Source organism: Alosa sapidissima, chromosome 2 (genome assembly GCF_018492685.1).
Source record: "Alosa sapidissima isolate fAloSap1 chromosome 2, fAloSap1.pri, whole genome shotgun sequence".
NCBI classification, from domain to species: domain Eukaryota; kingdom Metazoa; phylum Chordata; class Actinopteri; order Clupeiformes; family Clupeidae; genus Alosa; species Alosa sapidissima.
In genome coordinates, this window is record NC_055958.1 from 21,279,385 (window position 1) to 21,296,165 (window position 16,781).

Below are 16,781 nucleotides of genomic sequence, written 5' to 3' on the forward strand. Positions count from 1 at the left end.
TGCTGATGCTTTCGTCCCAAGAATGCCCTCTGATTTACGTCACTGATCCCATAAAAACAGAAGGGAGGCTGGGAGAGATTGGATGACATCATCTTTTGTTGCAGTCCATCTGGTCATGATTTGTTGACCTGCTGAGAGGTTGGATGCATCCAGGTCACAACAGCAAAGCCTTTACATTCAGTGATGGCGTGCTCACAAGTGTTGAGACAGACAGACAAAATTGCTCTACTTAGGCCTACTGAAAATAATGGCCAGGATTGATGAGTAAACAACTAGACACTGGGGGCTTAAAACAGGCTTGCATGATCATACAAAACCTTTTTCTCTGTTTGAAAGTGTGGATTATAGGCCATCAGTGTACTAGGTCATCTTTCATCTAAACAGCAGCCTAGGCCTACTCCTTCACCTTCACTGCATGAATTCTGAGCTCCCACCAATATCCACTTGTTTATTTCCTCATTAATTATGTTAAACAGTCTACAGAATCCTGACACATTGGCTAGGCCTAATGAGAATATCACAGCAAGTTTTCAACAATTAGATGGTCCATATGCCTACCACTGGTCAAACAGAAAATGTAACTCCATAAACTACTGCCCTAAAATTTTCACATTCATGCATATCATCTCACTAAAACTAATAATGCATATTGACAAGTTTTCCAATTCACGAGTCATCTTACCCAGGAATACACAATCAGTTTCTCTAACCCCGCCTCTGAAGGAAATGCGGGGCGGCGACACGTGATCTATTTGCCAAAATCCAGTATGGCGGAATCTGTCGGTGGGTGATTCTCTCACTGGCGTACTCTTAAACGGGAATTAAGTACGTTGTGGTGTTCCGAGTGGAATCGCCGCCACTGGATGCACTTAGGTAAGCCTAAAAATATGATTTGAATGTTTTCGTCCATCTGTTGTACGACCATATTTGTAGGGGAAACTCGGGAAGAATTGCCTCGAAATGAGACAATCAAAACAATGTGTCTGTAGGTAGTTAATGCTGTATTGCAACGCTAACAGCGTTTAGTCGGTTTAAGTTGTCTGTCGCCTTTCGTTTCCCAAATATTTCAGATGCATGATAACTTAGCTTTAGAGCTCGTTTACTAAGTAGACTAGTTATCACGATATATGTGGATGTATTCAATATTCACATATCTCAATCCGGCATCATATTTTAAATGGTATGATAACCCACGTTTGCTTCAACATCTCGGGCAATGGAGCAATGTGGACGACTGACTGGCCTCTCTGGTCAATTTAAAGACATTTCTGTTCCCGATAGATGCGTAGCAGGGCGTTTCTCATTAGCTTTCAGTATCATACAGTTAGAGGCTACTGCTTTGGTCAGTCATATGTGTGTCTCTTCAAAGGCAATTAGTTAAGTGCACCGATCTATCTTTTACAGAGGGTCTAGGTGCTCTGGCGCGTTTTTTTGTGAATGAGAGAAGCTTGTTTTTATGTATCTGGTGTCTCCACCCCCGAAATAATGATAGCCTACCTAGCGCAGCTGCGTTGGCCAAGGTTTTTGTAAACTTAAATCGTTTGGCAAGTTGTGTTCAAATGGTGATGTTAGGCCGTAGTGTTCAGCCATATCTGCTGATTTCTCGCCGCTGTAAATTCGGAAGTTAGAAGTTTAACTCAAGGCGTTGGATTTTGGAAGCTAATGAAAATAAGCTAGGATAGGAAGCTAATGTTTTTAAAGTTAACGTTAACGTTATGCAACCTAGATAGCGCAAACAATAATGGTTATCTAGCATGGTATATAGTATAAAACGTATTTCTCTGTGACGAACTTTTCTTTGGGATATTTACCCAACTCAAACATTAATCATTATCAGCATTTCCACCTTATTGTTTATCTATAACTAAAGGGATCCAAAAAGTATCTAGAAGTAACGTTATCTACTTACAACCAGTGTTGAAGGTGGCCAGGTGTGCAAAAGGCTGATGACTAGCCTATATGTGTTGGGATATATTTTAACATTAGTTATGTCCTTTCACTGTCTTTGTAGGTTGTGTGATGTACAATGAACTGATGTTGAGCCCAGTGGCTTTAGTAAAGTTACAGGTGGAGGTAGGGCCCACCCGGTCACTCACCGAATGATCGGACGGCCGCATAAAAAAAAAAAAAAAAAAAAAAACTGTCTTTGGAAGCTTGCCCATGGCACATTCCAGTTACCAAGGACTAGCAGTCGGGCCTTGTAAATTCCAGGCCATGCCTCACACAGAGAAGGTCACAACCAGCCTTCGTAGAAATTGACAGAGGCATGACAGTGAACCAACCTATAATAACGACTGTGGTCGAGGGTATGTAATGGAATGGTGGTATATGTGGGCTGCAGTAATGTAGTTGAGAATACCAAGTTAAATCAGTTTGAAGCCCTCCCTAATCAGTTCTACTGCTCAGGGTGCATAATTAACAGTGCTGACTGATTCACTGTGCTTGCCAGATTATGCACTGTGTTGTATCTGTGGCGAGAGAGAGCCAGTGTGTATGTGTCAGAGACGGGGAGGGCTGGGTTAGAGCCAACCTGACGTGGGAGCAGCCTGTTAATGGGATGCAGGGGTGGGTGAGTAGGGGGTCCTGTGGATGAGGCTGGCTACATCCACCTTGGATTTCAAGGTAGCTCATTATAATGTTGCTGTTTATGCATTTGTTCCTTACTTTAAGTGCAGTGCATGTGTGAGGCCTGTGTTTACACTTTACAGAAGTGCAATGTGAAGAATTATGATGTTCCTAATGTTTTGGAGGCTGGGGTGAGGGGTTGCAAGCTAGCACCTGATATCTTGCTTCAATAGTGCTTATGAACAAAATACATTTGGACAGGAGCACCATCCTTGCACAATTGCAGCATCTTTGTAGCACTTCAATTACTGGACCTTTCATTATGTGCTGGCATAGCAGAACTTTGCTTTTCCTGCCTTCATTTGGCAGCTAGTTGCAACTAAAATGTCCCCCAGGATTGCAATTATGATGCTTGTTTGTTTGTGCTGTCTCCCTAATCCCCCATCTCCATGACTTCTTATTTGCCTGAGGTCAAGGTGATGTGACCCTGGGGTCGTGAACAAAAACAGTGTGTCAGGGCAAACACAGCTCACTGGTCTCAGCCTCAGCCTGGACACGTGCCTTTCCATAGCTCAACATTACAGAGCCCCCAGCCCAGCCCAGCCCAGCCCAGCCCAGTCCTGTCCTGTCCTGTCCTGTCTGAAAGCAACAGGGGATGAGAGATGGGAAGAGAGAGTGGGGGCAAGATCTCTAGTGATGGCAAGGACAAAGAATTGGAGTGTAGTCACACACGAGCAGGAGTGGCCGAGACGCTGCCCGAGAGAGAGAGTTGGAGGATGGCTGGAGTGTGGGGATGATGCGCTCCCGAGTCCACTGCTCTCAGTAGCCGCGGCAGCTGCAATAAAAGAGAGCGGGCACAGAACTAATTTCCTGCGCCCTTTTTTAAATGCTCCTTTTTTCCCCTCTGCCTGTGTGCTGGTCTGAAAATAACTGGGTGTGAGAGACGTGTAGGCCGTGTCTGCGGTGGGACTCGCTCTCAGGAGGTGGCCGATGGCGGGCGGCCTTGTGCCGGAGTGTGGCAGTGGCTTTGGTGGTGGTGTTGACACATGTGTTTGAAGGATTGTTTACGAGGCTGTCGTTCAGGAGGGCCTTAACTTAGACTGTGCAAAAACACAGACACATGGTGAATTTAAACCCAGCGCAACGTTGAGTGCAGTCTGCTCTGTTTCCTCGCTGGGTTTACCAGAAGGCAGCCCATGAGATTTCAGCTGGGACGTTTGGGAGGCCACAGAATCTCGGAATAATGAACCGCTACTTCACTCTTAATGAAATATTTGGCCAAGAACTTGAATATTTTGGCAAAAGCACAATAGTGTTTGGAACTGAGACAAGCAGTGGAAATATTTCTTACGCCAGATACGTACAAAGGCAGTAACACTCACACCATGTTGTTTTTCAGGAGAAAAGTGAAGTTATTTCATCTTTGACTCTTGTAAGTGAGAATCTCAGTATTTTGTTGTGCCCTCAAATGCTCTGTTAATGGTTTCTTCTCTTTTTTTGGTGGGAACGTAGTCACATCCGCTGCTAACTCCACTCGACTTTTCTGTAAAAATGAACAAGAAGTAAGACATTGTTACAAGTTAAGGAGGAAGTTGAGGTCAGGGAGTCTGTCAGTGACAGAGGGCCACTCGTGTGTATCAACCCACACTGAGCGCTTGAGAACATAGACAAACCTCAGAGCTCACATAGACATGTGGGTAGATGGAAGCACTCCAGACAGAACATGCTAAACATTCTGTGTCATTATTTCCATCATGCAGTATATTTCTTGCCATTCTATCAGTTGTTTTCTCATGTTTCCAGTTAAGATGATTCCTTAAAGTCTCCTTAAATGAATGAGCGGTTCCAAAAAGAAACAATAAGGGTAAAAAATAAGCTAAACTAAATAAGAGGAACCTCCCCTTCAGCCCACTCTCCACATATCCCCTCAGTTCTCATCAGCACATCCACTGGCCTTGGCACCGCGGCTGTCTCTCCTCCACCCCCAGCTCCCTTCTGTCGCTCCTAGTCTCTCGCTCCCGGGCCATTTCTCGTCTTGGCCTTGGGTAACAATGGGTTCAGACAGCCGTGCTCTTAGACCGCCTAATGAAAGACCAAGATGGTAGCTAGGCTTTGTGAAGCCACCCCTACCCCCACCCCAGCCCCCCCCGAACCTCCTAACCCCCCCACCCTCTCGACTCCACTCCCTCCTTCCCTCCCTCCCGGCTCTTGTCCTGCCCTCACCCCTCCTCTCTCCCCTCTCACTCAGGCCCTCTCTCCAGCAGGAACAATTAAAGCCAGACGATGCCTGACCGACTTTTTTGGGGGATTTTTTGTGGCCTGTAGCTTCATACTTTGTCATCTCAGACCTCCATCTTAGGCCTATGCGACATCCTTTTCAATTAGTATATTTCCCTACTCGGTTTAACTTCTTTTTAAAAAAAAATAATTTAGAATTTCTCTCTCTCTCTTTCTCTCCACGTCTACAGCTTGAATCATTGAATCATGTATGCATCAAAGTGAATTATTTATAGGCAATTAGGTGTGAATGACGACTTCTGTCTAACAAGAGAAATCCATTTTAGAGATTAATCCAGTGGGTTGTGTGCAGCTTAATTGTTGTTTACTCCTCACCTCCTCACCTACACCTCCGTCTGCTACTATGCTCTATTCTGACACTCCTCAGGATTCTGGAAAGGGACTCTCTACAGCCCAAGGAAATACTCCTGTGGCTTGTACATGTTCACAGTTCATACCAGTTCAGAGAAGATAACCTCTGACTTTCTGACAGGAATGTAAGCACCATAGAGTCACCAGAAACACAGGTGGTAAAAAAAGATTTAAGGACTTTTTCTTTGCATTCTAAAAAGCTCAGGTGTTTATTAGATTTAGTTTATAGAATTAGATTTTCATGTTATTGAAAGAACATGTGGTTTAAAGAATTTTCAGGTATATTTGCAGGTAGGCTACTGCAGTACACAATTAACTTCCCCCAGTAGAGACAGACACACACAGAGCAAGTTCGACGCACACAACTGCACTCACAGCTTCCACACCCACACTGTTGAAATCTTTAGTCTTCCGACACCTGTCAGACCAATATTCAAACTCCTCTCAGCCACATAAATCTGTACAGTGTGCCTGAATTTCACACAGATTTCACACACACAACCTCGGCATGCATATCCACACACACTCATGTACAGTCTCATGTGCTCTCTCACGGAAACTACAGTTGACCTCACAGGAAGCATTACAGTTAACATGTTTTGACATGCTCCTAATGTGCAGTCTAAATTTGTGACCAATGGACTGCTTGACAAAAATAGGTCTAGGTCGAGAAATGGGGTGTGGGGGGAGTATCATGCCTCATGATCAAACATGGTGTCCACAGCCCTCCAACACACACACACACACACACACACACACACACACAGTTGCACACCCCACCCTTGTCTCCTTTCTCAGTCAGATTGTCACATTGACTTCTGTTGTTCTAGGTTTCCTCATGCCTTATCTCTGTCACTGTTATTGCAGTCTAGGCTGGTTGTGGTTTCAGCTGAAGAGTGAACTGGGGACTGACAGCCTTCTGACCTAGGGTGGGAACAATTTCAGAGTTTTGATACTCTTGAATTTCCCCTAGGGATCAATAAAGTATCCATCTCTCTATCTATCCATCCATCCATCCACCAAATGTTTCCATTGATAAATTAGTGTAGGCCTACCTATTGCCATAGTCTTGTAATGGAACTGTTGATGGCAGAACTTTAGATTTAACAGCATGCTGACAAGGCTTTTCAGGGGGTTGTTGCGCATTTTTTTTTATTTTTTATATCATACCTTCGTGTTTCTTTTGTGGACATTTTCAGCTTTCTTTTACATTATTGGTTAAAAATGATAGAAGAAAAATGAAATGGCACAACCCAGAAAAAGATTTACAATTTATTTAAATTTGTCTTAATGGCAAAGGCCACACCCAATCTGCGAGCACTTAATTTTTCTGGGCTTTTCAAAGAACATCTCTAAGGCTCTTTTGTAATTGAATTGAATTGTTGGGGGGCCATTAATGCTGACACGCATGCACGTAGCCAGATGCTCTCCTTGTAGTCTATTTCTCAGTCCCAAAACAACAAACCCACGTATAAAAAAAGTAAATACTCACTTTTCTTCTTCAACACTCCCACAGTTACCATACAACTCACTCACAATTAACTCGAAAAGGACCTAGGCTACTTGATTGAAGTGCGACCGTTCGTCTCACCGTCAAGAGAACGCTGAAGTTATGAGAACACGTCTTTCTGATAAGAGAATGTAGGCTCCTATGTCTAATGCTGCAAACGTAGAAAAGGTCTGTTTGTGATAGCCTATTATAGCTAAGTGGACAGAATTTAGGCTATACGTATATGCCAACATATGCTCATATTTCCTTTAACTATCAGAAAGTTTAAACAGGCCTAGACTGTGTTCGCCTAGCTTTCCCATGCAAACATTACATGTAGCCCTACGCTAACGTTACAAGTCTAGGCTACAATTAACGTTAAGACCATACACCTTGTAGCACATTGGTTTACTCTATTGCATTACTTACGTTTTAATAATTTGTCGTTGAATGTTGATGGAGGCTCATCTTTGGGAAATCAGCTCTCTGGATAAAATTGTCAGCCGGAGCAAGAGTTCTCAGAGTTGACGACACCGGACGTAAATCCAATCAGCAGAAAGAACCGCATCACAACAGTAGGCTAAATCGCAACAAACTTTTTCCCCCCATGTTAAATTCATTTCGGTAATCATGAATTGGTTTCTTTTATTTGATGTAGGCTAGGAGAGGAGGATGCATGTTTCACATTCGTGTCAATGTGTCAAAGCAGGCTTTGGATCAGAGGAATTGCTCAAGCTTAACATATGGCATAGGCTACAAGCGAATTCACGGCATACAAACAGCTTCGTGATGAAATATAACTAATATAATTTTTTATTGTCACCAGGCCTATAAGTAGGCTATTTATTGTGTAACCTACAAGTGAACGATGACACCATAGGCTACACTGTGGCGGAGCAAGACCCCATCAGTCGGATAGCTAAACAATGTAACCGTGTTCAGAACGTAGGCTAGCCATATGGGCTGCAGACTTGTCTTTGGGCTTGTAATCACCTGACGCATCATGCCGCATATATGTCCTGAATAATGAGAGGCTAAGTGCGGATTTGATGCGCTTAACTTACTCAAGACTTTCAGAAAACAATTTCGAGATGACGTTGGCCGTTGTGCTTTTACAGTGTGTTAAGTGAATCTCGTGATATTATGTTGCAGCGGCGCTGAAAATCCAGCGGCGGCGCTGCGCCGCTGTTAAATACACTGCTCTCTTTAGCACTATAATTTTTGGTTTTGTCTTCACCTCTCGTCACTAATTGCCATTTTTCTTGTCTGAGGGAAACGTTTATGAACTATGGTGTTCCAGACTAGATCTCCATGAAAGAAGCTCTAGGTGGGCGGGGCCATGCTAGTGTGATGCCACCAGGTCAGATAAATATTGGTGCCTGACGCAAGTATCTAATTTCAGATGCACTTTTAGAATTCTGCTCTACCTGCAACTAAGGCTAGTATATCTCTGTTAGCAGGGGAAATTGTTGCTCCTGTTTCAATTGACTTAGCAGAATAAAGACAGGTACTTCTCATCTGATTACACCAATACAAAAAATAGTTGGTTGATGTATACTCTTTTTCACTGGGGTTGATGGGTAAAATACAAAACAACAGTTTGAATAAGCAGTTTGTACAGCCAAACAAATGCAAACAGGATGCACACAGAAAATGTGCAGAATGCCCTAGTCACAATTGATGTAGTATGTACATCAAGGTTAATAAAGGTCACTAACCCTTTTGAGCCTGTTCTAACTAAATGATGACTTTAGTTAGATATAATACAATACATAAAATAGAACATATTAGTGATGTTTAAGAATTGTGCACTTGGGTAAAACAAGCACATTGTTTCTACGCTTAGATGAGAAAAAGGCAGTGGTATTGCTATGCGTTACGTATTTAGACTATACCAGCTTCTTGTTTATAGTTTTCTGCTTGCAGTTTTCTGTAGGCTGCACATAAATGCAGAGAAGCTTTGATTAAGCTTAATCAGGGATTTTCTTACAGCAGCCGTAACAGGGTATTTTAAACTATTTATTATTCTTGATCGCGGGCAATCAGTCTTTCATGGAGGACATACTAGAAGTTGGGTAAAGCTAGCTGCTTTGTCCCTGTGCTGAGAAAAGCTGTAGCCCTGTCGACAGCTGTGTGAACGTCAAGACTACAGTGCTACCCCAGGACAGATTCCATTTTGACTTTGGAACTCTGATCCCATGCCTCAGTTTTTCTCCCTTTTAAATAATAGTTTCTGTGCACGTGTGCATTCAGGCACATTCACACTCCTGTTGCTCTTTGTTGGCTTGTTGCTTGCCTGTGGGCGGTCACGATGTAGTCACAGCGGCCTGTTATGGTGACAGTGAGTGCAAAGGCCTGTGGGAGCCACAGAGGCCGAGAGCTGGGGCCAGCCGGTGCAATCTGCGCCACCTGCTCTTGATGACACACACACACACACACACACACACACACACACACACACACACAGAGTGAAACTTTCCACAAACCCCTCTGCTCCTTGATTTTCTTGAGGGTGAGATCTGATTCATCAGCAAAACATGCTGTTTATACCTCCCCCATAGAAAGCCATTATGCAATAAGGCAAATACAGGCTTTTCCCAAATCACGAAAGTAACGTCGACGCAGCGTTATAGTAGCAGATAGTAGCATCCATCAGGCAAGTGTTATTTAAATAAACTCCTGGTGTACCTACAAACTTTTCAATGCCTCGTTTTATGAGTAAAGAACATACTGTAGAAGTTTCGTACCATTCAGGGCATTATTAGTGGGGTAATTTACGAGATAAAAGTTGGTTCCATTACGCCTGCAGAAACTCATTAGTTTCTGACAGCGCTACTTGACCAGGGTTCGACCAAGGGAAAACAGGTTCTGGGAGGGTGTTTGGCTTGGGGTCATGGTGCAAAGGACCCTAGGGTGAAATTACTCCGAACCATCGCTTTAATTCTGGGGGTGTGCGTCAGTAATAACAGTCCGTGTGAAACAATAATCCCTGAGCTGAGCAGACCATGTAACGCAAGTGATAGAAATTAAACGAAGCCTCGAGGCAGAGAATTTTCCTCGATCATCTTTTGTACTCGAATCATTCGAATTACTCGAGTAATCGTTTCAGCCCTAATGCATCATTGTTGTAAAACACCTGGACACACACTATTGCTTGTGATCCGCAGCTGCTAGTGGGTGCCGAAGCATGCTTGGTGAAACAATGTTCCAAAACTTTGACCTGATCGGACAGTGAGTTCCATTTTTAAATGTAAAGCTTGCTATTTCACCTTAGCTAGCGAACCAAAAGCTGTAGCATGAATGGCAAGTGAATATGCTCATAGACATTCATACAGGCTATTCAACTTGATTTTTTTTTTTTGTAGTTAGAACTTGCACCCCTCTTTAGTTGGTCAGGTTTGTGCTCGATGAGCTTTCAGTATACATGGTAAGCAAAAAGGATCATATGATCTTTGCCAGTCTGCCAAAGCAGACCTGCTTTTTCCTTGTGACTTGTTGAAGATGGTTTGATGATGGTTTCATGAGAGAGACGACTGATCTGAGTGCTGTCTCTGCTGCCGAGTGCCTTCTCTGTGAAGGACACAAGCGCACCCACTCGTGGCATCCGCAATGAAATGAGACATTTGTTATTTCCTTTGTGGTGTAATAAAGCTGAGCTCAGATCTGCGTTTGCTCTCCTCCTTACACTTTGTCTATGCATGCTTTAGCAGTCTACACATGACTTGCTGGTAGTAAACTTGTACTTATTGGAGTGGACAAGTAGGCCTTTACTTAGAAGAAACAACACACATAGATGCACACACACATGCTGTCAGATGTATGAGATTGTACAATCTCCTGTGATCAGTGATCGAAAGGCCAGCTTGGCTCTGAAGCAGCTGGTGATTTTGTTTCTATAATAATCTGTTAACACTGATATTGGGTATCAGAATGTATTGAAGTTCTAGAGTGCCACCAGATTAACAACATCAAGAACACGTAACCCCATGCTTCTCAATGTTCTAACCAAATAAGATTTGTTCGTAACATTAATGGAACGGAGATTGAGATTACTAGGCACACCACCCACCAAAGTTCTTGATTAAACTCCATGGAACATGGAAACATTAGCCTACACATTTTTTTGCAGCTCAGTTACTAGGCACCAATTGTGAAAGTCTATTAATATATCAATATTTAAAATGCCATTTTGGTCAACAATAACCAATATTTGTTCAATAAAGCATGCAAATTTACCAGTGTGCGTTGGTGACCCTTTCTTGTCACCAATATGTGCATATTTACTTAATTTTTGTGGAAACTAACATATTAATTAAAAATGATCTGAACCACTTTCAAGCCTTTCAGGCCTTCATAGCACCATCTCTGAATGCCCCAGTCCATGCATGACACAACAGTTAGGTAGTACAGACTTGCAACATGACAGATAAACAGCCCCTGCCAACGGTAAATGTCTTATAAATTTGCCCATAGACCATATCAGTCAACAAGGCTGATCTCTTCTTATATTAGTGGCGGTGCATCTCTAGCTTCCACCAAAGCTGTGGGATTGATCGACAAGGGTGGTGGGGGTGACTGAGTGTGTGAGTGTGTGCTGCTAACAAGTTGCCATATTCTAAAGGACTGCTGCAGGGCATCGGGGGACATGGTGCTGTAAAAACAATCAAAAACAAAAAGACTGTCATGGTGGAAGAACGGCTCTTTTGATGTTCCTGGAAATATTTACCATACAGCTCAGTCAGGGGGACCATCGTTCCTGTGTTAAGCAGAAAGGCCACACTGCGCCTCTCTGTTGTCTCTCCTCCTCCCTCACGATTGTAGAAAAGGACACTGGTTCTGTGGCTCTGCCTGCAGGCCTGACCCTAACCCCACTCCACCCCACCCTACCTTATCTCACCCCACCTCACCTATTCAGCTGCTCTGTGGAAGGGCTAGGCATGGGTCCCCCCGCTCCCCCTGTATGGCTCATTGCTGAGGCAGCCATGCTCTCCCAGGCAGGGAAGAGTCGGAGCTCAGTGCGAGGCTCAGGTTGCGCTGCACAGCATTGCCCCATCCATGGCCCCAGCAACATGATGAGCGCTATCAAAACAAACAGCGGCAGATGTCAGCGAAAACGGCGATGTTGTCTGACGCCTCGTGTGTGTGTGTGTGTGTAGGGGGGGGGGGGGTGCAGGACGGGACATAAGTGAACCCATCCAGCAGTGTGTGTCAGGTTGTGTGTGTCTCTGACAGACAGCAGCACCCTGTGGCTGCATACCTGCTTTTTGCGGTCAGTGGGGCGTGCAGCCGTTACTAGGGTACGTTGTGTCTGTAAAGGGTGGAGTAGAGGGCATGTTTCATCAGCCGTGCGATCTGCTCTCCCTTTCGGCGCTTCTACTACTGCCCTGCCCCTTGTGTTTCTATCGCACTCTCTCTTGGCAGATTGTTTATGGAAAAAAAAAAAAAATCAGGGTAAGCTCTTAAGCATGGGGGAATATCTCAGAGGCGATGCAAACTTCCCCTCCTCCTCCTCCTACACCACCACTACCAACCAACAGTTGATGTTTGCAGTTACGTAATGGCTTTAAGCCCTGGGAGACGGCTGGCTCTGTCGTGTGTGTGTGTGTGTGTGTGTGTGTGTGTGTCCAGTTCAGTCGAGTGGGGTGGGGGTGGAGATGCATCTCCATCTGAGCGCCAGCTGTTGTGTCAGAAACAGACAGCCTCCACGCCAGCAGTCGCCCAGCTCCTTGCAGCCCAAACCAGGCCCAGACTGGGGCTGTACATGAGTCAGAGAGGGGACATAGATGCATGGTCTCCTCTGAGGTGTTTTTGACTGGATTCATCCGAATCCGAACCCCATTTTTCCCCAAGTGGGTGTTCTGCTGTTAGCTGCTGCGCGTCAGATGACGTGGTAGCCGTCGACACGAGTTTGCCATGAGTGGCAGATTGGTGTGGTAGTCACACGGCCCTGCACTCACCTGGCTCATCAGGATGCGTCACGGGCCCCTTCTGTTTGCCGGCTGTGTCACCTGTGTGGGAAGCCTGTGGGGTGGTGATCGTATTTGATTGACAGCATGTCGCCAGGGCAGACAGAAAAGATTAGATGCTTGATCTTCTTTTTATCTCTTGCCGTATATTGTTACAGATTATTGACATATTTTATTGCATCTGTCATTTGAAATGTAACCCTGAGTACAACGGTCTTTGTCGTCAAAGTTAGATTAGCCTAAACAGTGACAGCTGCGTGTTTACAGAGGTGAACAGATGACTAGAAGTGGAGGCCTATTAAAACCATATGAGCCACCGAACCAAAATTCCTTTTTCTATCCTATTTGGAACCTTTGTTATTTTTGGGTATCGTTGCCTATAATGTGACATTAACCTGTTTTGTTTTTTTGTGTTCAACAGGTTGATTTTAATCTGACTGCCGGACCCATTCCCCAGCCGACAGAGCTGGCTCACTCTCGCTCCGAGCCCCGCCTGGGTGCTACTGACACCTGAAAGCAGCCTCTCCTGACTTCATCCTCCTCTTCCTCTGCCTCCTCCTCCTTGTCCTCCTCCTCTTAATAAGTGCTAGACTCACGACTCCCCAGTGCTGTGTGGATGGTGCTCCTTCGGTGTGCCTCCGAGGAGCACTGAGGCCCGCTCAGCACCCCTCCTCTCCTCTCTCTTCCCCTCCACCATCTACAGCATCCTCCTCTTCATCTGTGAAAGAGACGACAACAATGAGTTCCCAGAGTCACCCAGGTAAGTGTGTCTTCCACAGTGACTAGTGTGCAACCACCCCTGCTCCTTTCCTTCTGCTCCTCAACTGGCCATATCTGTGTCCTTCTTTGTTTCTGTTGGGTCATACCAGAGAGGGTTAAAGCGGAGTTAGAGCTAGTAATCAAGAGTCTTTGGTCATACTCTACATGGCGTTCACATCATCCTGAGGTGTACACAGGGAACAGGCCTATGCTTGAGCCTATTGTCTGGCTCTCAAAGATTCTGTCTTTACCAGCCAGCCGTCTCTTGGCAGCTGGCTGTATGATCAGGAGACGCATTTGATGGGTACTCAGGGGTTAAGAGCAGCCTTGAGAGGCCAGCCAGCTATTTGATTCTCATTTGGTGAGCCATCCCCAACACTGCTGCCTCGCAAAGAGGCCTCGCCACAGAACCAAAACAAGCAGAGCAAGTAAATGCATCAAGTTGAGGAAATAGAAAGGGCCACACCAGACTTTGTCCCGCAGTGATTCCTTTGACATTGTCTTTGTAGTTGCAGGCCCTTTAGGCTGTTCTGAAATTGAAAGTGGGATTACTGTTTACTGGAACAGCTGTGATCCCTCTGACCACATTCACCTTTTGTCCATTATCTTGAACTGAAGCAAGTCATTCCTCATTGGCGAGAATTCTGCAGAGTGTATGAAGGCCATTATTTTGGATGGCTTATTCTTCAGTGGACTGTTTTCACTGGTTATCCTGTGGCCGTCACTTTAAGGATTTTGTTTTTAAAGTTTGTTTGGCCCTTTGATCTCCCCAGTCTCTTCAACCACAGCCATTGCTCTCCTCTCATTCTATTTATGTGTGCTCGAGGTGAAATTTCACAGGCTCTCCAAATTCCATTTGAAGTGTTTTGGTTTACAGTAAAGGCCTCAGGTTTAGTCTGAGTTGCAGTTGAGTTTATTCTCTATGCAAGCAGTACTTTCACTCTCCATGCTCACTGCCAACATGAGGAGGAAGAGGATGAAAATAGTAACACAGTGGATTGGAAACAGGAGAAGTTTTAATTTCAAATAATCACTGCTCCACAGTGATTAATTGAAACTGAATATCTTCTGCAGTGAAGGCCCTGCGAATGTTGAAACTGCTGTTGTTTTGGATATGTGTTTATCTGAAGGGCCAGTCACACAGACACCTTTCCCTCTTCAATCCTTAACCAATGCTTTGCTACTCTGTTGACAAACTGAACACGCATGCTTAATGTTTTCTCCTTTTCAAGTGACTGACCTCAGAACACCTGACCTGTTCTTCACAGAGACGGGTATGTCGGTCACTGGGTCTCTGGAGATGTTTGTAGGTAGCCCTATTAGCCAGTCACACTAGTCATGAGCCAGGTGGCACGAACCGGTAGCGCGTTTTGATGCCTGCTAATCCCAGGCTTGATCTAATGACATGATGGGTTTTTCTCAGTGTGAGCCGTGTGCCAAACCTGGCCAGTGGTGTCAGTGACCTCCAGTGTGCTCTCTCTCCCTCCCCACTAATCTTCTTAGAAGGTGATCCTGAAGAGCAGTTTTCCTAAGAGAGATCCCAGGCAACAGTCTGGCCTAGGAGTGTCTCCTCAGCAGAGGTCAGACCCAAGCTTAGCCATATTGTATGAAGGATCACACCTCGGCCTTGGCCTGTAAGCTCTTGTCAGACATCCCAGGCACGCCAGTCTCACGCCAGGAGCCCACACGTGGTTTTAACAAAATATATTTATTAAAGTTAATTAGTATACTGAAAGATGTGCACTCAGTGTGATGGTAAGATATACAAATGTAATGCAAATCTGAAACCCAGGCAGGTAGACCCCTCTATAGCGCCAGGTACAGTGATCAGGTGACTTACAGCACCTGTTTTAGCTCAGCCCTACAAGGCAGAGAGAGGCAGACAAACGAGCAGAAACTGGCAGTGCTGTAACACTCCTCTTTCATGTTATGTCTATGGTGTACTAAGTTCAGCAGCTGGTCTTGCATTTTTACCACCATGAGGATTACTTTCTTCACGACAGAGTTACAGGTAGGGAGCCCCCATTAAAGCAACACCAAAGAGTTTTTTCTACCTTAAAATAATGTTTCCAAAATCGTTTCAGTGGTTCATCAACTCATAACAGGTTGAACGGCACTTCTGCATTCGCTTCGCGCCCCTCTATCGGCTATAACCGCACTATGTAAGTTTGCCAGATCGGGTAGCGGATCTGTAGTTCAATGGAATGACACATAAGAAACTACAAATGTGACTTGCATCTGATGTCGCATTACATCGTACTTTCATAAAATCATGCAACGTATTCTACCTTGTCTGTGGACATTGTTATTTCCAAAGCCAGTGCTGGATAAACAAATAGTGCGTGCGACAGAGGAAAAGTTCTTTGGTGTTGCTTTAAACATGTTGTGCTCTACACTTCTGTTTTTAAACTTAAAAGACATAGCGTTTGCTATGGATAGAAAGTTGTAAAGGTATGGTATACGTCATATTAATTTTCCCTAAGGGATGAATTTTGACTATACTGTCATATCAGTCGGTAACTAGGTACCAGGGTATGAATGTTGCCGTGTAAACATGCACTCTGACATGATGCAGGAAGTTGTTTTTGAATGCAGAAGCAAATTATGCTAATTCCCCCTATAAATAGCAGTAAATGGAGTTAGCTACTTAAGATACATCTGTACAATGTCAGGGTCATACTGTTATACAGTCCATACAGTAAAAGCAGCCATTGTAAGACCATAACTGCTTTTACCCATCAGAACCCATTTATAATAAACCCATTTACCCATTTATAAAGAAGTAAAAAAAAACACCCAGGCCTTGCGATTACTGATTTTAGTGTGTGTAAATAGCTGGGTAGTAAAACGTTGGAAGAAGTATTCAACAGTACTGAATATCTAAATTCTACATGCTCAGTTAGATGTAGATATAAAAGTGTTCCGTGCCATGCTGTGTTTTGCACAGTAATATGGTCAATGTTTATATTTTCTAGCACAGTCTGAGTGATTGCTTTTTTTGTCAATGAGTTATTAGTGGTTTTGGGGAGGGGACTAGAAGTATGCAAATCTGAGGGACGTGATGTCCTCCTCTACTATGCTGAGATATTTGAAACCCCCCTCCCCATGTCAAGCATGTCAGCTATGTCAAGTAAACATGGCTGACATAACAGCAACCACAACAGCACCACTGGCTCCATGGCTGGGTCGTTGAGCTATGTGCGGTGAGTCGGAGGCATCTGACCTGACCCTGCCGTCAGACTTTACCAACCCCCAGTACCTGCAGCTCATAATGCCCCACCTCTCTCTGCCCTCCACTCCCCCTCCACCTACTGTGCCATTAAACTCCAGGAAATTCCTCCACACACCACGCC

General features: G+C 44.5%; 1 protein-coding gene across 1 annotated transcript in view; it reads left to right on the forward strand.

Annotated features, from left to right (window-relative positions):
• Positions 1-742: 742 nt before the first annotated feature.
• The window catches only part of hdac4 (histone deacetylase 4), a 139,478-nt gene continuing 123,439 nt past the window's right edge, over positions 743-16,781 (forward strand). The window contains 2 exon segments of the mRNA XM_042078176.1: positions 743-873; positions 13,091-13,429. Coding sequence (XP_041934110.1) covers positions 13,408-13,429 — 22 coding nt within the window. The 5' untranslated portion in view covers positions 743-873; positions 13,091-13,407.